Source organism: Aotus nancymaae, unplaced genomic scaffold, assembly GCF_030222135.1.
Source record: "Aotus nancymaae isolate 86718 unplaced genomic scaffold, 86718_ANA_hifiasm-v0.15.2.pri h1tg000015l_1, whole genome shotgun sequence".
NCBI classification, from domain to species: Eukaryota; Metazoa; Chordata; class Mammalia; order Primates; family Aotidae; genus Aotus; species Aotus nancymaae.
The window spans coordinates 7,708,678-7,726,115 of NW_026988427.1; the positions used below are offsets into that span (position 1 = coordinate 7,708,678).

Consider the following 17,438-nt stretch of genomic DNA (forward strand, 5'->3'; position numbering starts at 1 on the left):
TCACTGTGTGGCCCTGAGTGCATGCTTTCCTGCCTCTACTTTCTCAGTGTTTTCTCCTGTAAATGGGGATGGGAACATAAGCCGTGCAGGGCCAATGTGAGGATTAAATAAGGGCAGACGTAAGAACCAGTCGGCACAAACAAGTGCTCAACGATCTGCTTCCAGCCTTCCTTGGCTGTTATAGGAAAGCCAGCTGGGGGTGAGGGGAGGAGATCTAGAGGGGAACAAGCATAGTCTAGAAAAGGCGAGAAGATGGGCTCAAACAGACTACAGTGCTGTCATCTGTTCAACAGGTAAGTAGGTTAGATGAGATCAGATGTTCACAGCCTGGCCTGCTGTGTAGGAGCATCTGAAGAGCTCTCAAAAAATACCAATGCCTGGGTCACACCCAGGTCCATGGGTGCAACATTCTAGCATTTTAAAGACCAGGAGTTCTGATTCTGATGGCCCATGTGAAGCCTGGGCATGGACCTGTTATAAAAGCTGCCCAGAGGGTGCAAAGGTGCAGGCAGGGTGGAGGCCGCTGGAGCAGGTCAGCGGGCTGAGTGCGGGGTGCTCCTGCACGTGGAGCGGTGGGTCTCTGGAAACAGAAGGAACTGCCCTCTCTCCTTCCCACTGTGAAAGCCACCTCTGGAGGAGATACTCTCTAAGGCCCATTGGAGCTGTGACAGTCTGAGGTTCTGTGTGTGTGTTGGGGGCATCCACTCACATTTTCCCCTAGTCTGGGTTCTGGGCTTGGCCAGGTCCCTGCCCATCATGGGCTCCCACCTTGACCTCATGGTTCAGAATTTGTTTCCCCTGAGGACTCCTTATGTGGAAAGATTTGGTCAACTGAAGCCTCTCTTGGTCTTTAAAATGCTAGAGTGCTGCGCAGGGGCCCAGGTATAACACAGTGCAGTGAATCTGGCACAGAAGCCTCTGGACAGGCCCTAGGTGTGGTTGTATGGGTAGTAATGCAGGCAGTCAGGCAGCGCTGGAGGCCTCTGGGTAGATGCTAGGAGATGGTTAGTGGCCAAAACTCTAATGAACACATCTGGGGAACTGAGGCAAAGGAACAGTCTTGTCTGCTGGCCTTCATAGCCTGTGGCAGAGGCTGATGCTGGTCCAAGGCTGAGGGAGTGGAGTCAGGGACCCCCTGAGGTGTGGCTGGACCTGTGGACTGTGGAGGGGCAGGGAACTAGGAGAAGGGTCTGGAAAGGGAGGGGGGACAAGTCACTGAAAGTCTTCAAAGCCAGAATATTGCTCAGACTTTCTCCTGGGAGGGCAAGGGGTTGTTCTATTTCTGAGAAGCTGCCCAAGGCTCTGCCCCCTCTACTGCAGCAGTGAGTGAGTCTTAGGGGTCTCTGGGCAGGCCCACAAGGCCACGGGGCCTTCTTGGGAGCTGTCTGCCCCCTGCTCTTCCATGGCTGGGGGTGGGGTGCAGGTGGATCCTTTTCCCAGGAATCTCTTGGTGCCCTGACTTGTCTAAGCACCATACATGTCTGTGTGGCAGGTGTGAGTAACTGGAGAGATTATCATTCTAACTTCCCCAAGTAACCAGCAAGGAAACTGACATCCAGAGAGGGGTGCTGACTTGCTCACAGTGGGACAGCTTGCAGGGCAGGAGCAGACCAGAACCCAGGTCTTTGGTCTCTGGCAGCAGGTCACATTATCCTGGGTGGCACTGAGCCTACAGCTCTCCACTCAGGGTCTGCCTTGAGGGCTCTGAGGAACACAGGCAGAATGCTTAGCCCCTCAGATGTTCCACTGTTTACTAGGCACCAGAACAGCCCCAGTCTAGAAAAAGCCCTTGGAGTGCCCTGGGGAGGGCGGGGGTGGCCAGGGCTCTGGCCCTGTGGGTGTCTCTGCAGCAGAGCAGCTGAGCCTGGGGGCCTGGCTATTCCACAGGAGGATGTGTGTGTGTGTGTGTGTGTGTGTGTGTGTGTGTGTGTGTGTGTGTGTACGCACGTGCACAGCATGTCACAGGTGGTGAAGAGGAAGGGTAGGAAGAGATGAGTGAGTGAGTGAGTTCCATGATGAACTGCACGGGCAGCATCCCTCTAAGGGCAGCAAAAAGAGACATCAAATTCAACCAGGGCATTGTCACACCGTGGACATGCTTTTGAATCAGTAAGACCAGTGGTCTGCCCCCTCTTCACCAGTAGAGCTCTCTGAGCCAGTTTCCACATCTGTGAAGAGGGCGCATGTTCCCTCCCTTAGAGGGTTTCAGTAGGTGGTTGAGGTAATGGATGGACCTCGACCCACATGGTGCCTGCCGAGGGCACAGGGGACAGGGACTATGTTGGGCTGGCTCCTCAGCACAGGACCCAGGGCCCAGCATTATTCAGGACTGGGCAGAACAGCAGGGTGCCGCGGTGTTGGTGGGCAGGGCAAAGGCCAGAGTTGACCCCCCAGGCCCCCCCATCTGCATCACCACTAGCCAGGGCCACGTCTGGTACACAGCCTGGACCAGAGGCCCCAGGAGGGGCAGGGTGGGAACCCTACCAATGAGTCATTGGTCCTGGGCTTGAAGCCCACCCACTTCCCTAGGGCCTGGGGCGCTTGCTCCACCTTGCCTTGCCCTCCACACTTCCTCTCCCTCTCCCTGCAGGAGCAGTGCCACAGGCCACCACCACCAGGGCCAGATCCAGAGCCCCTGAGCGCAGTGCTGTCAGGATGCCAGGCAGGTGTGAGTGGACAGCAGGTGGAGGAGCTGTCCTACACCAACGCTGGCCTGGACACCACGGACCTGTGACAGGGGCCCCCACTCTTCTGATCCCCCTTGAAGAGACCCCACCACACCCTAACTGCACCTGTCTCCCTGGAGATGATAATATATCACACTGCCCTGCCTCCTTCTGCTTTTGGCCAACCACGGCAGACAGGGGTTGGGGAAAGATTTTATTACCAATGTATACTGTGACAGTTGGTAGCCAAAAACTGTGGCTGGAGGGGTGGGGACAGGGCACTGAGTGGTCACAAGGGACTTGAGGGGCTCACAGCACAGGGGGGACAAGGGGCTGGAGAGGGTGGCCTTTAAAAGACAACTGTGGTTATAGAATGAACTCTCTGTCCTGTCCCCGATACCCAAGAACATCTGTCACCCAGGATGCCAGGGTCCAAGAACTTCTGTGAGCCCAGCTGTGACCTCCAGACCTGAGATCCTCTGGCCTTTCTGTGACTCTCTCAGCTGAGACCCAGGGTACTTCCTGCAGCTGCCTTTGGCCTCTCTGGGAATCTTGAACCTGTGACTCAGTGGGAGAGGGGATGGGGATGGGGCTGGGACCAGGTAGGGGCGTGGACAGGGAACTGGGGAAGGACCACCAACAGCATGCAAGAGACGCCCCAGCCACGGGGCCAGCCACTGCGTGGAGACGCTCACACTCCTTCTACCTCACATGCAGCCCAGGGACTCACATTGAGAGCTGTGCCCACCTGGAGGTCTCACACACCAATCCTCACCCACTTGAAGCTTCTGCCACTCAGACTTGCATGCAGTCTCTCCCTGTTCTGGGGATCTGGCCCCACCGGAGACCACAACACACCAGTCTGGACATCTCAGGAGCTTACTTCAGCTCTCAGGGGGTGGGAGGTGGGGGTGCTGAGCAGTTCCCCGTGGTCACCCAGTGAGACTGGGAGGGAGTAGATCTGGGGGCTGTGAGGGGACAGTGGGGCGTCAGGGCTGGCCGGGTTCGTGGGCCCAGGGCCACAAGGGAGCTTGATAGATGGGGTTCATTTGTGTTTGTGATGGGAGGGGCTGAAAAGACCGGGATGCAACAGCCCTAGAGGCAGCACACCCTCTCGGAGGCCTGTGGCACGCAGAGGGGACCCCTTCTAGGGGCCTGTGGTCAAGAAGGGAGCCTGAGAAGGTCGGAAACTCGGGCGTACAAAAGGGGGGCAGATCACTCAGCCGTGGGTCCCGCCCGTGAGCAGCACCGCGGCCGGCGCACACTCTGCAGCAGCGCGCGGAAGAGGCCGGGTGGACGCTTGGCAGCGCCTTCGGGGGGCGCCGTGCGCACCGAGCCCGAACGGCCTGGACCTGGGCCTGGACCCGGGCCCGCGCGGACGGCGGGCGGCGGCGCGGGGGCCCCTTGGCGGCCGTGTTCCTCGATCTGTCGCTCCAGATGCTTCTGGATGGCCATGCCCAGCACCTCCACCTCCATGGCGGCGCCGTACACCTCCCAAGTCATGCCCTTCTCGTCCCAGCTCACGTCTCGCACGGGCTCGGCCGGCTCCGGGGGCGCCACGGCAGCTGCCAGCGCCGAGCCGGGCCGCACCCGCACTTCGGGGAAGGCGGGCGGTGCGGCTGCTTGAGGTGTCATGGGCCCGGTGGCCACGGAGCGCGTCTCGGCGGCACCCAGCGACACCTGCAGGCCCGCATCTCGGCGCGACGGCGGCCTGGACGCCGGGCTGGGTGCGCGCGGCGCTGCCTGGAAGCTGAAGGCCGGGCCCCCCGCGCCGTCCTGCGGAGACATGGGGCTCACAGCTACCGAGACGCAGGCCTGCGCGCCCGCCTGAGTGCCCGCGTCCTCGCGCGGCGGTGGCAGGGCGCTCGCCTCCCATGACGGCGCCTTGGTGAAGTTGTCGCGAGTCCGCGGCCCCGGCGGGGGCGCTGCGACCTCTGGGCGGGGGCTTCTCTCGGCCCCAGCGGCTGCCAGGTCTTTCTGGACGAGGCTGGAGGCCTCGGCGCTGGACACGGGCTCGGGCTTCGGCTCCACGCGGCCTTCACTGCCCCTGGCACCCTCGGGAGACCGGGCTGAGCTGAGGGCTTTGCCGTCTGACCGCCTGCAGGAGGAGGATGGCGTGGCCTTCTCCAGAATCAGGGGGCCCACCTTCCCCAAGGATGGGGACTCTGTTTTTCTGGAAGGTGCAGAGTCGGCCTTCCCTAGGGACACAGGCTCTCCCTTCCCTGAGGCAAGGGGCTCTGCTTTTCTGGAGGATCCAGGATCCACCTTCTCTGAGGCCTGTGGTGTCTCCTGTTTCAAAGACACAGCCTCTACTTCTCCTGGTGCTGCAGCGCCCTCTTGCCCAGGGAGCTTTGTTTCTGCTTTGCGGCCAGACTGCAGCTCTGCTTTCCCTGAGGCCCTGGGATCTGCCTTTGTGGTGTTAACAGGATTCCCCTTCTCTAGAGGCAGAGAATCCACCTTTCCCTCTAGGACAGCTTCTGCTTTTCCCAAGGACACAGGATCCAGCTTCCCAGAGGGCACCAGGACTGCTTTTCCTGGAGTTGAGACCACTTTACCTACAGACACAGAGTCCCCTTGTCCAGAGGGGACAGCATCTGCCTTTCCCCTGCTCACAGGGTCCTCTCTGCCCACAGCCAGGGGCTCGGCCTTCCCTGAGGCTGTGGGAGTGACCTTTCCAGAGGCCACCAGACCTGCCTTCTCTGAGGACAGGGTATCTCCTTTTCCCCCAGTCACTGGCTCAGCCTTTTCTGCAAATGGGGGACCTCCTGTCTCCAAGGACCTGGGATTGCCTGGACCTGACGACACAGGGTTTGTCTTTCCCGAAGACTCAGGATTCACTTTTTCAGATGATGTTTTTCTACTTCCCACAGATATGGGGTCCTCCTTTCTGGAGGACACTGGGTCCTCTTCTCCTGAGGATACAGTTCCTGCCTTTCCCATGGACACACGCGCTGCCTGCCCAGAAGACAAAAGCTCTGGTGTTCCTGAGCACATGGGGTCCACCTTTCCCAGAGAAACTGGATCCACCTTGCCTGAAGACATGGCATCCACATTTTTCAAAGACGTGAGATCTGTCTTTGCTGAAGCTGTGGTGTCCGTGTGGCCAGACAACACAGGATGCTCCTCTCCTGAGGAGGCAGGATCCATCTTTTCCAGGAACCGGGAGTCCTGCTTTGTGGCGGGTACAGTTTCTCCATTTCCCACAGATGCACGATCTGCCATCCTCAAGCATGTAGGATCCAGCCTTCCTGAGGATCCAGGAGCCCCTATCCCAGAGGATACAGGCCCATTCTTGTCTGATGAGCCTGGAGTCAGCTTGCCCAGGAGCCCAGGCTCTGTCTTTCCTGTGGATGCAGAATCCATGCTTTCCAAGGGCCCAGGAGCTCTCTTTCCTGACAACACAAGATCTACCTTTTCTGCAGATGTAGGACCCACCTTTTCCGAGGACACAGGATGCTCTTTTCCCGAATACCTGGGCTCCTCCTTTCTTGGGAATACAGGGTCCACTTTGTCTGAGGACGCAGGCTCCACCATTCTCAAAGACCCAGGATCCTCCTTCCTCAGTGACACTGTATCCATCTTGCTGGAGCACAAAGGATCTACTTTTCCCAGGGATCCAAGATCTTCCTTTCTTAGAGTCATGGGATCCATCCTTCCAGGAGCCACAGGATCTCCTTTTCCCAAGATTTCAGGCTCTGCCTTTGCTGTAAACACGAGATCTGCCTTCCATGAGGACCCAGGATCTTCCTTTCCTATGGAAGTGGAATCTGCCCACTTTGAGGACTTGGAATCCATCTTCTCCAAGAACATAGGATGTCTGTCATCTGAGGATTTGGGCTCAGTTTTCACAGAGGACACAGGCTCTGGCTTCCCAGACATGGTGGATTCTGGTGTTCCTGAGATGGTGGTTCCATGTGCCTCCAATGTCTCCTTGGAGGCTGCCTCCTGGGGAGAGAAACCGGTTGGGGAGGGGCAGGCCAGGCTCCCTCCAGGGCCATCAGAGCAGGAGGCTCCTTCCCCAGCCCCACTGGGGCTTCTGTGTCTAGACTCCATGCCTGGGCTTTGGTCAGAGGTGTGCCTGGGGTATGCAGGGCTTGCCTTTGGCTGGGAGGGGCAGTAATCCCTCATGGCCGAGCTGTCAGCCCCCAGGTTCCCATCCTGTGGGCAGAAGGCTGTGGGCCCGAGTCCTGGGGGGCTGGAGTCCTTTTGAAGCAACTGGAGCCAGGCCGGGTCTTCAGCACTGCCCATCTGCCTTCATGACCACGCCTGTACCCAAGGCTGCTGTCTGGTTCTGAAACAGAGAGAGAGCTGACTCAGACTTCCCGATGCTCAGTGGGGGAGGAGCCTCTTCCTTCTCCCCCTCCTCACTGAGTGCTGTGCTGTGCCCCATCTGGTCCCCACCTATCCAAAGGACCTGGGCTAAAAACACAAACCCAAGCATGTCACTCCCCTGCTTCACTGCTCTCAGTGGCCCTCTTCATAAAGACATCTTAAAATGACATTCAAGGCCCTTCGCAACTTGGCCACAGCCTAACTTTTCAACTTTGCCTACCGTTGACCCTCCATGTTCAGCCCCCAAGTAACACACTATCCAGAAGTTACACTTTTGTCCTCTAGGCCAGGGGCTGCAAACTCTAATGTCACAGGGGTCAGGCAGGTAATTTAAGTGAGGGAAGTGGGTTGGATATAAGACAAAAGGGAGTGGTGCGGACTATGGCAAACTAGAGAGCACAAGCTCTCTTTAAAGGGATGGCTGGATGCAGTGGCTCATGCCTGTAATCCCAGCACTTTGGGAGGCTGAGGCAGATGGATCACTAGAAGTCAGGAGTTCAAGACCAGCCTGGCCAACACATGGTGAAACCCCGTCTGTACTAAAAATACAGAAAAATTAGGCAGGTGTGATGGGGCACACCTATAATCCCAGCTACTTGGGAGGCTAAGGCAGGAGAATCACTTGAACCTGGGAAGTGGAGGTTGCAGTGAGCCAAGATCATGCCATTGCACTCCAGCCTAGGCGACAGAGTGAGACTCCGTCTCAAAAATAAATACAAATAAAAATAATAAATTTTTTTAAAAAAGGGAGAACCACTACTCTATCACCCAAGTGCTATCCTGGAGAAATGCAACCTGATAGTACCAGCTCTTCCAGTTGCTTAAGTGGGAAGTCCAGACTTTAATGTAAAATATGCTAATTAATTCAAGGTTTTTTTAAAAAAACAAACCCAAACACTATGTGGGCCAAACAAGACTTGCCTGTAGGTCACCAGTTTACGTCTGTGTAGGCCCTGGACAGCTGCGAATGGTTTATAATCAAGGAAGGGACATAGTCAGATGTGTGGTTTTCAAAGATCCCTCTGGGATGGTATGGAGGCTGGGATGAAGGAGGAGAGGGGTTGGCCAAGACCTACGAGGAAGCTGGTTAATCCTTCATTTAATCTTTCATTCATTTAATCGTTCATTCATTCACCTAGCCCCTTCTCTGCAACGGGCCCTGAGCAGTTGCAGGAATCTCAATGAGAGACAGCACAGCAGAGGTCCTGGAGATGGTAGTTAAAGGCAGAATTGAGAAATTCAAAGGAAAACTGACAGGTACCAATAGGCTGTACTGGTAACAGCAGGAGTGGTCTACATGGTACTGGCTAGGGTGAGGGCTGCTGGGTGATGGTGCTGGGCAGGAGATATAGGGAAGGGGGAGATCTGTTTTGGACAAGCTGAGTTTGTGGTACCTGGGGGACATTCAAGAAGAGGGTCCAGCAGGCAGCTGGACCTACAAACAACGCACTCAGTAGCCAAAGTGAGCAGAGCTCCTGATCTCCCCAAACCTGCTCCAAAACCATCGCCTTAATGCTCAGGCCCAAATCCCTAGTCACCTTTGACTTTCACACCCCACGTCCCATCTATCAGCAAAGCACAATGGAGCTACCTTCAGAATATATCCAGCATCTAGCCACCGCCCTGGGTGAAACCCCCACCATCTCTCACCTGGATTATCCCTGCTTTTTCCTTTGCCCCATAGCTTATTCTCAACACAGCAGCCAGAGGGATCTTAGTGAAACCAGAGGCAGATCATATCCCCCCGTCTCCTCAGAACCAGGCAGTGTCTCCCCATCCCATGCAAAGTAAACTCCTTTAGAATGGCTCAGAAGCCCCTGCATCTTCAGGCCCCGTCGGCTCCTCTCCCCTTCCTGCTGCTGCTCTCCCTCTCCAGCCATGCCGGCCGCCTCGCTGAGCCTTGAACAAACCTGCCTCCGTGCCTTGGTGCTGCTTCTTCTGCATGGAGAGCTTCCTCTCCCAAATATCTGCATGGTTGGCTCTCCAAGGCTTTCCCTGACCCATGCAGTGTAAAACAGCCTCCTCCCATCTCTGGCCGGCATCCTCCACCCTCTTATCCTGCTCAGTTTTTCTCCATGGTACCTGTCACCATCTGACATATCACATATATTCATTTATTGCTTGTGATTGTTGCTCTCATTAGATTGCCAGCTCCAGGAGGTGGGGACTTTGCTGTGCTATCTGATATATCCCAGAGTCGAGACCTGGCACACATGCAGTAAGCAAGGAAGATCCCCACACGAATTTGTTCCATGAATGACTGAATGACCTAAGATGCAGATCCAACCGTGCCTTCCCTGGCTCAAAACTCTCCTCATTCTTGCCGGAAATGTAAATTGGTTGTAATCTTTTTGGAAGGACATTGATCAATTTCTATCAAAGTTTACAATGCACATAGCATTTGAGCCACCAAGCCCACCTCTAGGCATGGTCCTGAAGATAGACCTGGGGTCCTGAAAATGGTCCTGGGGAGTACAAGGGCATGGCTGGTGATGAGAACAAGACCAGGAGGCAGGCTCTGTGAACTGTGGGACAACCACACGGAGCACCGGGCAGTTACTAGAAGGTGTGGGGTGATGATGGAAAGCATGCAAGATAAATTAATGGAAAAAAGCCAGGGGACAGCATGGCTACTAGGATCCCACACATGTAACCAAGGAAAAGGACACACATGGATGGGTTTATTTATAAAGAGAGAATTTCTGGATGGAATCCTACAAAACTTTTAGCAGTGACTGCCTCTCAGAAGGAAGGATGGGGATCTGAGGGCAGGAGAAATTTTTCTTCGTATGCCCCTTTGTGATGTTTACATTGTGGTTATGTGTGCGCATAGCCTTTTTTTTTTTTTTTTTTTCTAGTGGACAACAGAGAGAAACCTTTAATGACTCCCTCTTACCTTTGGGGTCAAGTCCATCTCTTTAATATGCTCCTAAGCCCCTGCATATCTACTGAAGTGCTGGGATTTATCTTTCATTACCCACTCCCACCCCCAAAACAGGTACACACACACACACACACACACACACACACACACACGCTCTCGCTCTCTCTCTTTCTCCCTGCATCTCAGCCTCTACGCACCCTCTTCTAGAGGAAACTCTCCCTCCCTGCTTGCCTGGCTGTCTCTTTATTACACCTCAGGTCTCCATTTAAATGCCTCCTCCTCTAGTGAGCCTTCTTTGGCTACCAGCTTCCTGGGGATTCCTGCAGCCTCTTGTTCTTCCTCTAACAAGGCTCATGTCACTCTGAATCTAGCCATTTAAACCTCTGGGTCCCTGTCCAGACCTCAAGTCTCTGGATAGGGACACAATCGATACTGTTCACTACTGGGTCCTCTAGGCTCTGGCTTATGAGGTGGGGGAGGGGAACCATCACTAAGAGGGGGACACAGAAGGACAAACAGTTTTGCAGAGGATGAAGGGGCACCGGGTTTTGGAAGTAGAACTGGAGTGCCCGTGGGACTTATGGCAGGTGACATCCAGGAGGCAGCAGGAAGCAGGCCAGAAGCATGGGAGAGGTCCGGCTGGAATTCTTTGGATCACTGGATGGTCACCAGCCTGCAGGGGTCAGGCAGGCATCAAAATTGAGTGCTATGAATTGAGTCCATCTTCATCTTTGGCCTTTTGATAGTGACATGGACACAGATAAATGTTTTTTTCTCCCATAAGGAAAGCAATTGAGCAAGGGAGATGATGAAAGACTCCTGACATCCTCAGACTGAAGACAAGAGGGAGTGGTGGGGACTGTGGAAAACTAGAGGACACTGGCCCCTTCTCAAGGGACAACTGCACTCAATGCCGGCCAATGGTGGCCAATTGGGGATTATCCCATTAACTCAACATTTACTGAGCGCACAGGCAATGTTCTAGGCATTATTCTTGGGACTGGGGATACAGCAGTGAATAAGAAATATGGAGTCCCTGCTTTATATGCAGAAAGATTGGAGGGAGGGTAACAAACAAGTGGCAAATAAATCATATAATTTCAAATAATGGATGCTGTGAAGACAAAGGAGTGGGAAGCTGGTTTAGACACGAGGTGAAGAAAGGCCCCTCTGAGGCTGTTACCATCTGAGCCAGCCGTGGTAAGCCGGAAAGGAGCTGGAAAGGGGGGTGGCAGCTGAGGAGGAGGCGGCTGATCACATGAGGCGTGGTGTAGGAGTAGGGTTTAGCCTCAGGGCACCGGGACATCCCGGAAGTATTTTCTTTCTCTTTGAGACAAGGTCTCACTCTGTTGCCCAGATTGGAGTGCAGCGGCTCACTGCAGCCTTGACCTCCTGGGCTCAAATGATCCTCCCACCTCCGCCTCCCAAATAGCTGGGACTACAGGTGTGTGCCACCACGCTGGGTTAATTTTTGTATTTTTTGTAGAGATGAGGTTTTGCCATGTTGCCCAGGCTTGTCTAAGAGCCAAACTCTTAGGCTCAAGGGATCCTCTCACCTCCACCTCCCAAAGTGTTAGGATTATACCTAGTATCTATTGAGCCACTGTTTCCAGCCCCTTGGAAGTATTTAAGCAGGGACGTGAATGTGGCCTCTGTGCCGCCAGGATTCCTAATTTTTTTTTTAGTTAAGTCATAAATCTGGATATCTGTATTTTAAATATTGGCTCATTTAAAAAATATACAGGCTAAACAAAACTTCTTTCTTTGAGACAGAGTCTCACTCTGTCACTCAGGCTGGTATGCAGGGGTGCAATCTCGGCTCACTGCAAACTGTCTCCCGGGTTCAAGCAATTCTCGTGCCTCAGCCTCCTGAGTAGCTAGTAGGGCTACAGGCATGTACCACCATGCCCAGCTAATTTTTATTTATTTATTTTTTTTGAGACAGAGTCTCACTCTGTCATGAGGCACCAGGATGGAGTGCAGTGGTGCGATTTCGGCTCACTGCAACCTCCACCTCCCGGGTTCAAGCAATTCTCCTGCCTTAGCCTCCTGAGTAGCTGGAACTACAGACGCGCACCACCACGCCCAGCTAATTTTTTGTATTTTTTAGTAGAGACGGGGTTTCACCATGTTGGCCTGGATGGTCTCGATCTCTTGACCTCGTGATCCGCCTGCCTTGGCTTCCCAACTTTGGGATTACAGGCGTGAGCCACCGCGCCTGGCCCCGGATAATTTTTTAAATTTTTATTAGAGATGGAGTTTCACTATGTTGGCCAGGCGGGTCTCAAACTGCTGGCCTCAAGTGACCTGGCTGCCTTGGTCTCCCAAAGTGCTGTGATTATAGGCAGGGGCCACCACGCTTGGCCAAAACACTTTCATGAGCCAACTTTGACCTCTAGGTCACCAGCTTGCAACCTCTGATCCATCTGGCCCTTGGGCTATGGAAAAGGATGTTATAAGCCAGGGTGATGGGGAAGATGGTCAAGAGAAAGGGGCCAGGGGCTGAGCACCACGGCTGTAATCCCAGTGCTTTGGGAGGCCAAGGCGGGATGATCGCTTGAGGCCAGGAGTTCCAGACCAGCATGGGCAACAAAGCAAGATCCTATCTCTACAAAATGTTTAAATTAAAAAAAAAAAAGAAATTAGCCAGGTGTGGTGGCACATACTCATAGTCCTGCCTGCTCCAGAGGCTGAGGCAGGAGGATCTCTTGAGCCCAGGAGTTTGAGGCTGCAATGACCTATGATCAGCTTGGGTAACAGAGCAAGAAACTGTCTCTAAATCAAAGAGAGACAGGGAGGGAGAGAAAGGGCCCAGGTTCCAGTGAGGACCAGGATCTGCCTATCATGCCTGCCTGTTTCCTCCTCTAGAAAATAGGAATTCAATAGCTGCCTGGCTGGAGTACAGGGAGTTTAGGCTGGAACTGGAAGGAGTCAGCAAAGAATATAGGAGGGGTGCTCTGGGCCCTCACTACCCCTCATTTCAGCCCTGGAAGGCCAGCCCTGGGGTCCTCACACACAAGCACAGTCAACAAGCTCCTCTTCCTGGGTGAAGCCTGGGCAAAAAGTCAGGACAGCTCACTGCTTACCAGCTCTGTGACTTCAAGCAAGGCCCTTCTCCTCTTTGGGGACCCTGAAAAAGCTACCTCCTGCTCCCCCAGGGCTACAGTGAGAATTAAAGAAAATGAGGGGTGTGCCTGACTCTGCTCATGTTCGGGCTGGGCTGTGTCTATGGAAGGCCTGTTTTCATCTGCTCAGCCTGTCAGAGCCCAGCTGTGCTCTCAGGAGGGGGCAGGGGAGGAAAGGGCCTGCAGCAGACACAAACCAGCAAAACTTGACCCTCAGACATGCTTGTTTGACCCACAGCGCTAAATAAATTTTAAAATCAATTTTAAAAAGAAATTAACTGATCAACTTCTAAACATTAGAAGATTTCATGTGACAGTAAGATTTCCAGCTTCTCTTGGCAATCAGAGCGTTCTTCCTACATGGCAACACTCAGCTGGAACCCTGAAGGGACAGCCTCCTTAGATGGGGGTGTACTCTCCAATCAGCCACAATCCCAACCCTGCCCCACGGTGCCCTAGACACTTAGGCTGTCTACCGGCATCAATCACAGAATTTGCACTGTTGTTTTTCTCACAGCCAGCCCTTCATGTATGTTACCCTCCTGGCCTGTAGCCACCTGAGTTTGGACCCTTGACCTCAATGCCAAGAAAAGCAGGAAGTGACCTTGCACAAGTCAAGCACTTACTATGTGCAGATCCCACACGCCCGACAGGCAGGTGCTGCAGTCCTGTTTTCCAGAGGAAGAAACAGGTTCTGAGAGGCAAGCTTGACTCAGCTGATAACATGCCTCTTTTGAAAGTCCCCAGGCTTCCCTGTCCCCAGCTTGTATCTTCCAGCCTCTGAGATGGGATAAAGTCCAGGGTAGGAACAGAGAGCCTGGTCAGGGAGGTAGAGAGTTGTGGGGTCAAGCCCCAGCTTAGTCATTGACATCCTCTACGACTCTTGAGTTTTTCTACTCTCTGGGTCTCAGGTTTCCAATCTGTGAAATGGGGGAGGGGATGTAGTTGTATCTGGAAGAGCTAGGCCAGTCCTGGGTTTAAGAGCTACCCCAAGACCATTCCCAGAGGCTCTACTGCTCACAGTTCTGTTGGGCCCTTCCTGGATCTTGGGGAGGCCTCAGGATCCTCTAGCTGCTTCTCCAAGGGGCAGCCCAGGCCTGGAGCCCCACATTCTCTCCCCCAACTATCCCACTAGAACCCAGCTCCATTACCTGGGCCCAGCACGCTCACTGTCTTTCTTTTTTTGAGACAGAGTCTTGTTCTGTCGCCCAGGCTGGAGTGCAGTGGCATGATCTGGGCTCACTGCAACCTCCACCTCTCAGGTTCAAGTGATTCTCCTGCCTCAGCCTCCCGAGTAGCTGGGACTACAGGCATGCGCCACCACACCTGGCTAATTTTTGTATTTTTTGTAGAGACGGGGTTTCACCACTTTGGCCAGGCTGGTCTTGAATTCCTGGCCTCAAGTAATCTGCCCGCCTTGGCCTCCCAAACTGTTGGGATTATAGGCGTGAGCCACTGCACACAGCCTCAGTCTCTTTTTATCATCTGGATCCCACAGCAATCTCATGAGGAGGGTATTATCATCCCATTTCACAGATCAGGCCACTAAAGTCAGAGGGTGAAGACTTGACTAAGGGCACACAGCTGGGGTGGGAGGGAAGGCTGTGGTTCAAAGCCAATTGTGTCCAAGCACAAAGCCTGGGTTATTTCCAAGACTGTGGACACTGGCACCTGGCTCTTTTTTTTTTTTTTTTTTTTCTTAAGAGATGGGGTTTTACCATGTTGACAAGGCTGGTCTTGAACTCCTGAACTCAGGTGATCCACTCGCCTCAGCCTCCCAAAGTGCTGGGATTACATGCGTGAGCCACTGCCCCTGGCCCCTTTTTTTTTTTTTTTTTTTTGAGATGGAGTCTTGCTCTGTCGCCTAGGTTGGAGTGCAATGGCGCAAGCTCGGCTCACTGCAACCTCTGCCTCCCAGGTTCAAATAATTTTCTGCCTCAGCCTCCCAGGTAGCTGGGATTACAGGCACCCGCCACCACACCTGGCTAATTTTTGTATTTTTACGAGAGATGGGATTTCACCATCTTGGTCAGGCTGGTCTTGAACTCCTGACCTCGTGATTCACCTGCCTCGGCCTCCCAAAATGCTGGAATTACAGATGTGAGTTACCACACCTGGCCTTTTTTTTTTTTTTTTAAGAGACAGGGTCTCACTCTGTTGCCCAGGCTGAAGTGCAGTAACACAATCATAGCTCACTGTAGCCTCCCCTCCAACTCTTCAGCTCAAGCAATCCTCCCTCATCAGCCTCCTAAGTAGCTATAGGCGTGTGCCATCACACCCAGCTAATCTTAGAATTTTTTGTAGCAATGGGGGTCTTGCTATGTTGCCCAAGCTTGTCTCAAATTCCTGGCCTCAAACAATCCTCCTTCCTGGGCTTCTCAAAGTATTGGGATTACAGGTATGAGCCACGGCACCTGGCCTGACACTTGGTTCTTAAAACCCCCTTTCTGCTTTTTGAGGTCAGGCCAAGGCTTCTCCCAAGCCTGTGGATGTCACAGGCAACAGTGCCAAGGAGCATGCAGCAGAAGAAGCAAGAGCTCCCCGTGCCCCTGCATACATCCCCTCACCTGTGGGGATGCACACACCCTATGAGCAGATGAGCCATCACACTCGGGCACAAACAGTTTGAGTGTGGCCCGACTGAGGCAGAAGGTAGGAATGCCTGCTAGGTATGTGGGCCGGCTCACCTGGCATACAAATGGGCGAGCAGACTGCTTGTGGATATATGTACTTGCTTGGGCCACTGTGGGGCCAGGACCTGGCTCCCGTATTCTGCTCAAGAAGAGCTTGTGCGTATATACACTCCACATGTGCAGAATGGCTTGTGTGTTTGTGCCTCATGGGGGCTACTTGGACCCTGTGGGTGTCTCACTCATGGGAGAGCTTGTCTGGGTGCTGCCACAGGTGCCTGTGTTCTGCTCCCAGGCAGAGCAGCCCCTGTGACTGCCCATTCAGGCCACAGAGACCTGGCCAGTCATTCCTTTCCCTCTAGGATTTCTTTCCAGCATGGAGCCATTCTTATACCCATAAACAGGGCCAGAGTTGCCAAGCACCTGCAAATACCTCTTCCTGTGCTGACAAGACCAACAAAGGATTAAGGGGCCTCCGTGGGCGTGTGAGTGTGTCTGAGAATCCCAGTCTGCTGCCCCTGTCCCCTTCTCTCCTAGTGCCCTCAGAGCAGCAAAGTCTGCTCGGGGTTGTAGTGGGAGAAGGAATCTAAAGGGGTTGGCCAGACCTTCTTCCAGAAATGGCCCTCAGACCATCCATCCATCCATAGGAGGTCAAGAATGGACAGTCAGGGATGTGCAAACGTGGGCCAGTGTGGGTGGGAGTGGGCAACACGCTAAGATACAGAGTGTGTGTGTAAGAGGGAGTGTGTGCACAAGGGTGGCAGTCTACTCCAAGGTCTCCGGGTACGCAAGGGACACCATGAGCAGGGGTGAGCAGGCCAGAGCAGGGTGGGCCCGAGTGTATTGTGATCAGGGAGAACTGTTGAGTTGACCATGCTGTGATCTGTGATGGCTGGTGTGAGTGCGTAGCTGTGCCTGGGTGTGTACGCAAGGCTCCCACCCAGTACACTGGGTGACAGGTGGCCGTGTGTATGAGTCTAATGGAATGACCAACAGCCATTGTGTGTGTGCGTGTAGACCTGTGGCCTCACTCGAGGAAATGCGGCGCCCGTACGTGAACGCGGTGGTGAGTGGTGATCGCGCCCCGGAGTGTGTGCCACACTGGGTGTGTGACAGCGAGTGTGCTCAGTAGTGCGAGTGGAGCCAGTGGAGCGTTGAGCTCGCTCCGGGGAAGATGAATCAACGCGGGAGGACGCCCTCCCCCCAGTGGCGGGAAGCGTCCCCTCCCGGGCGGCCGTGCCGAACAAAGCCGGCGGGCGGTGGCGAGGCCGGGCGTGGGGCGGACCCCACAGCCAGGGCAGCCTGGCCCGCCCGGCCCCTTGGATGTTCGGCCCCGGGCTGCGGGACCCGCCCCCACCCCGCCCCGGCTAGAAGCCTGGAAACAGACACCCGCCGCCCCAAGCCGCGCGCACACACCTGAGCTCCTGCGCGGGCAGTGTTCGAGCCCCGCCGCCGGAAGGCTTTCGAGGACCCTGGACAGCGGCTCCGGGACGGCAGCGAGCGGACGAAGGGGTTGCCGCCGCCCGCCCAGAAGGACAGCGGGTGTGGGCGCGGCGCTTACCCGGCAGTGCCGCTGCTCCGACTCCTGGGCGCGCTGCTCTCCGGCTCCCGCCGCCGCCGCCGCCCGAGCGGCCTCGGCTGCCTCCGGCCGGGCTGGCGGGAGGACCCGCAGACTCCGCGCCGCCGTCCCCAGCGCCGGCTCCGCGCTCCCGCCCCGCGCCCCGCCCCGGGCATGCGCGCTGGCCGTCCGGCCGCCTCGGAACCGCGAGGGGGCGGTGACCGCGGGAAAACCGCGGTCAGA

The 17,438-nt window shown here is 54.9% G+C and overlaps 2 protein-coding genes across 3 annotated transcripts in view; one reads left to right on the forward strand and one right to left on the reverse strand.

Annotated features, from left to right (window-relative positions):
- CDHR2 (cadherin related family member 2) overlaps positions 1–2,834 on the forward strand; it is a 46,010-nt gene extending 43,176 nt beyond the window's left edge. For both annotated transcript variants that reach the window (XM_064376574.1, XM_064376575.1), the window contains exon 32: positions 2,591–2,834. In XM_064376574.1, the coding sequence (XP_064232644.1) occupies positions 2,591–2,734 (144 nt within the window). In that variant the 3' untranslated portion in view covers positions 2,735–2,834. The remainder of the gene's footprint in view (positions 1–2,590) is intronic.
- On the reverse strand, positions 2,673–17,135 carry GPRIN1 (G protein regulated inducer of neurite outgrowth 1). The gene is made up of 2 exons (XM_012466369.2): positions 17,054–17,135; positions 2,673–6,957 (listed from the first exon to the last, which is right to left on the reverse strand). The coding sequence occupies exon 2, from the start codon at positions 6,912–6,914 to the stop codon at positions 3,882–3,884; it is 3,033 nt and encodes a 1,010-aa protein (XP_012321792.2). The 5' UTR covers positions 6,915–6,957; positions 17,054–17,135; the 3' UTR covers positions 2,673–3,881.
- Positions 17,136–17,438: the final 303 nt, after the last annotated feature.

Excerpts from the sequence above, each read along its gene's own strand:
- GPRIN1 (XM_012466369.2), bottom strand. The coding sequence starts at position 6,914 with ATGGGCAGTGCTGAAGACCCGGCCTGGCTCCAGTTGCTTCAAAAGGAC.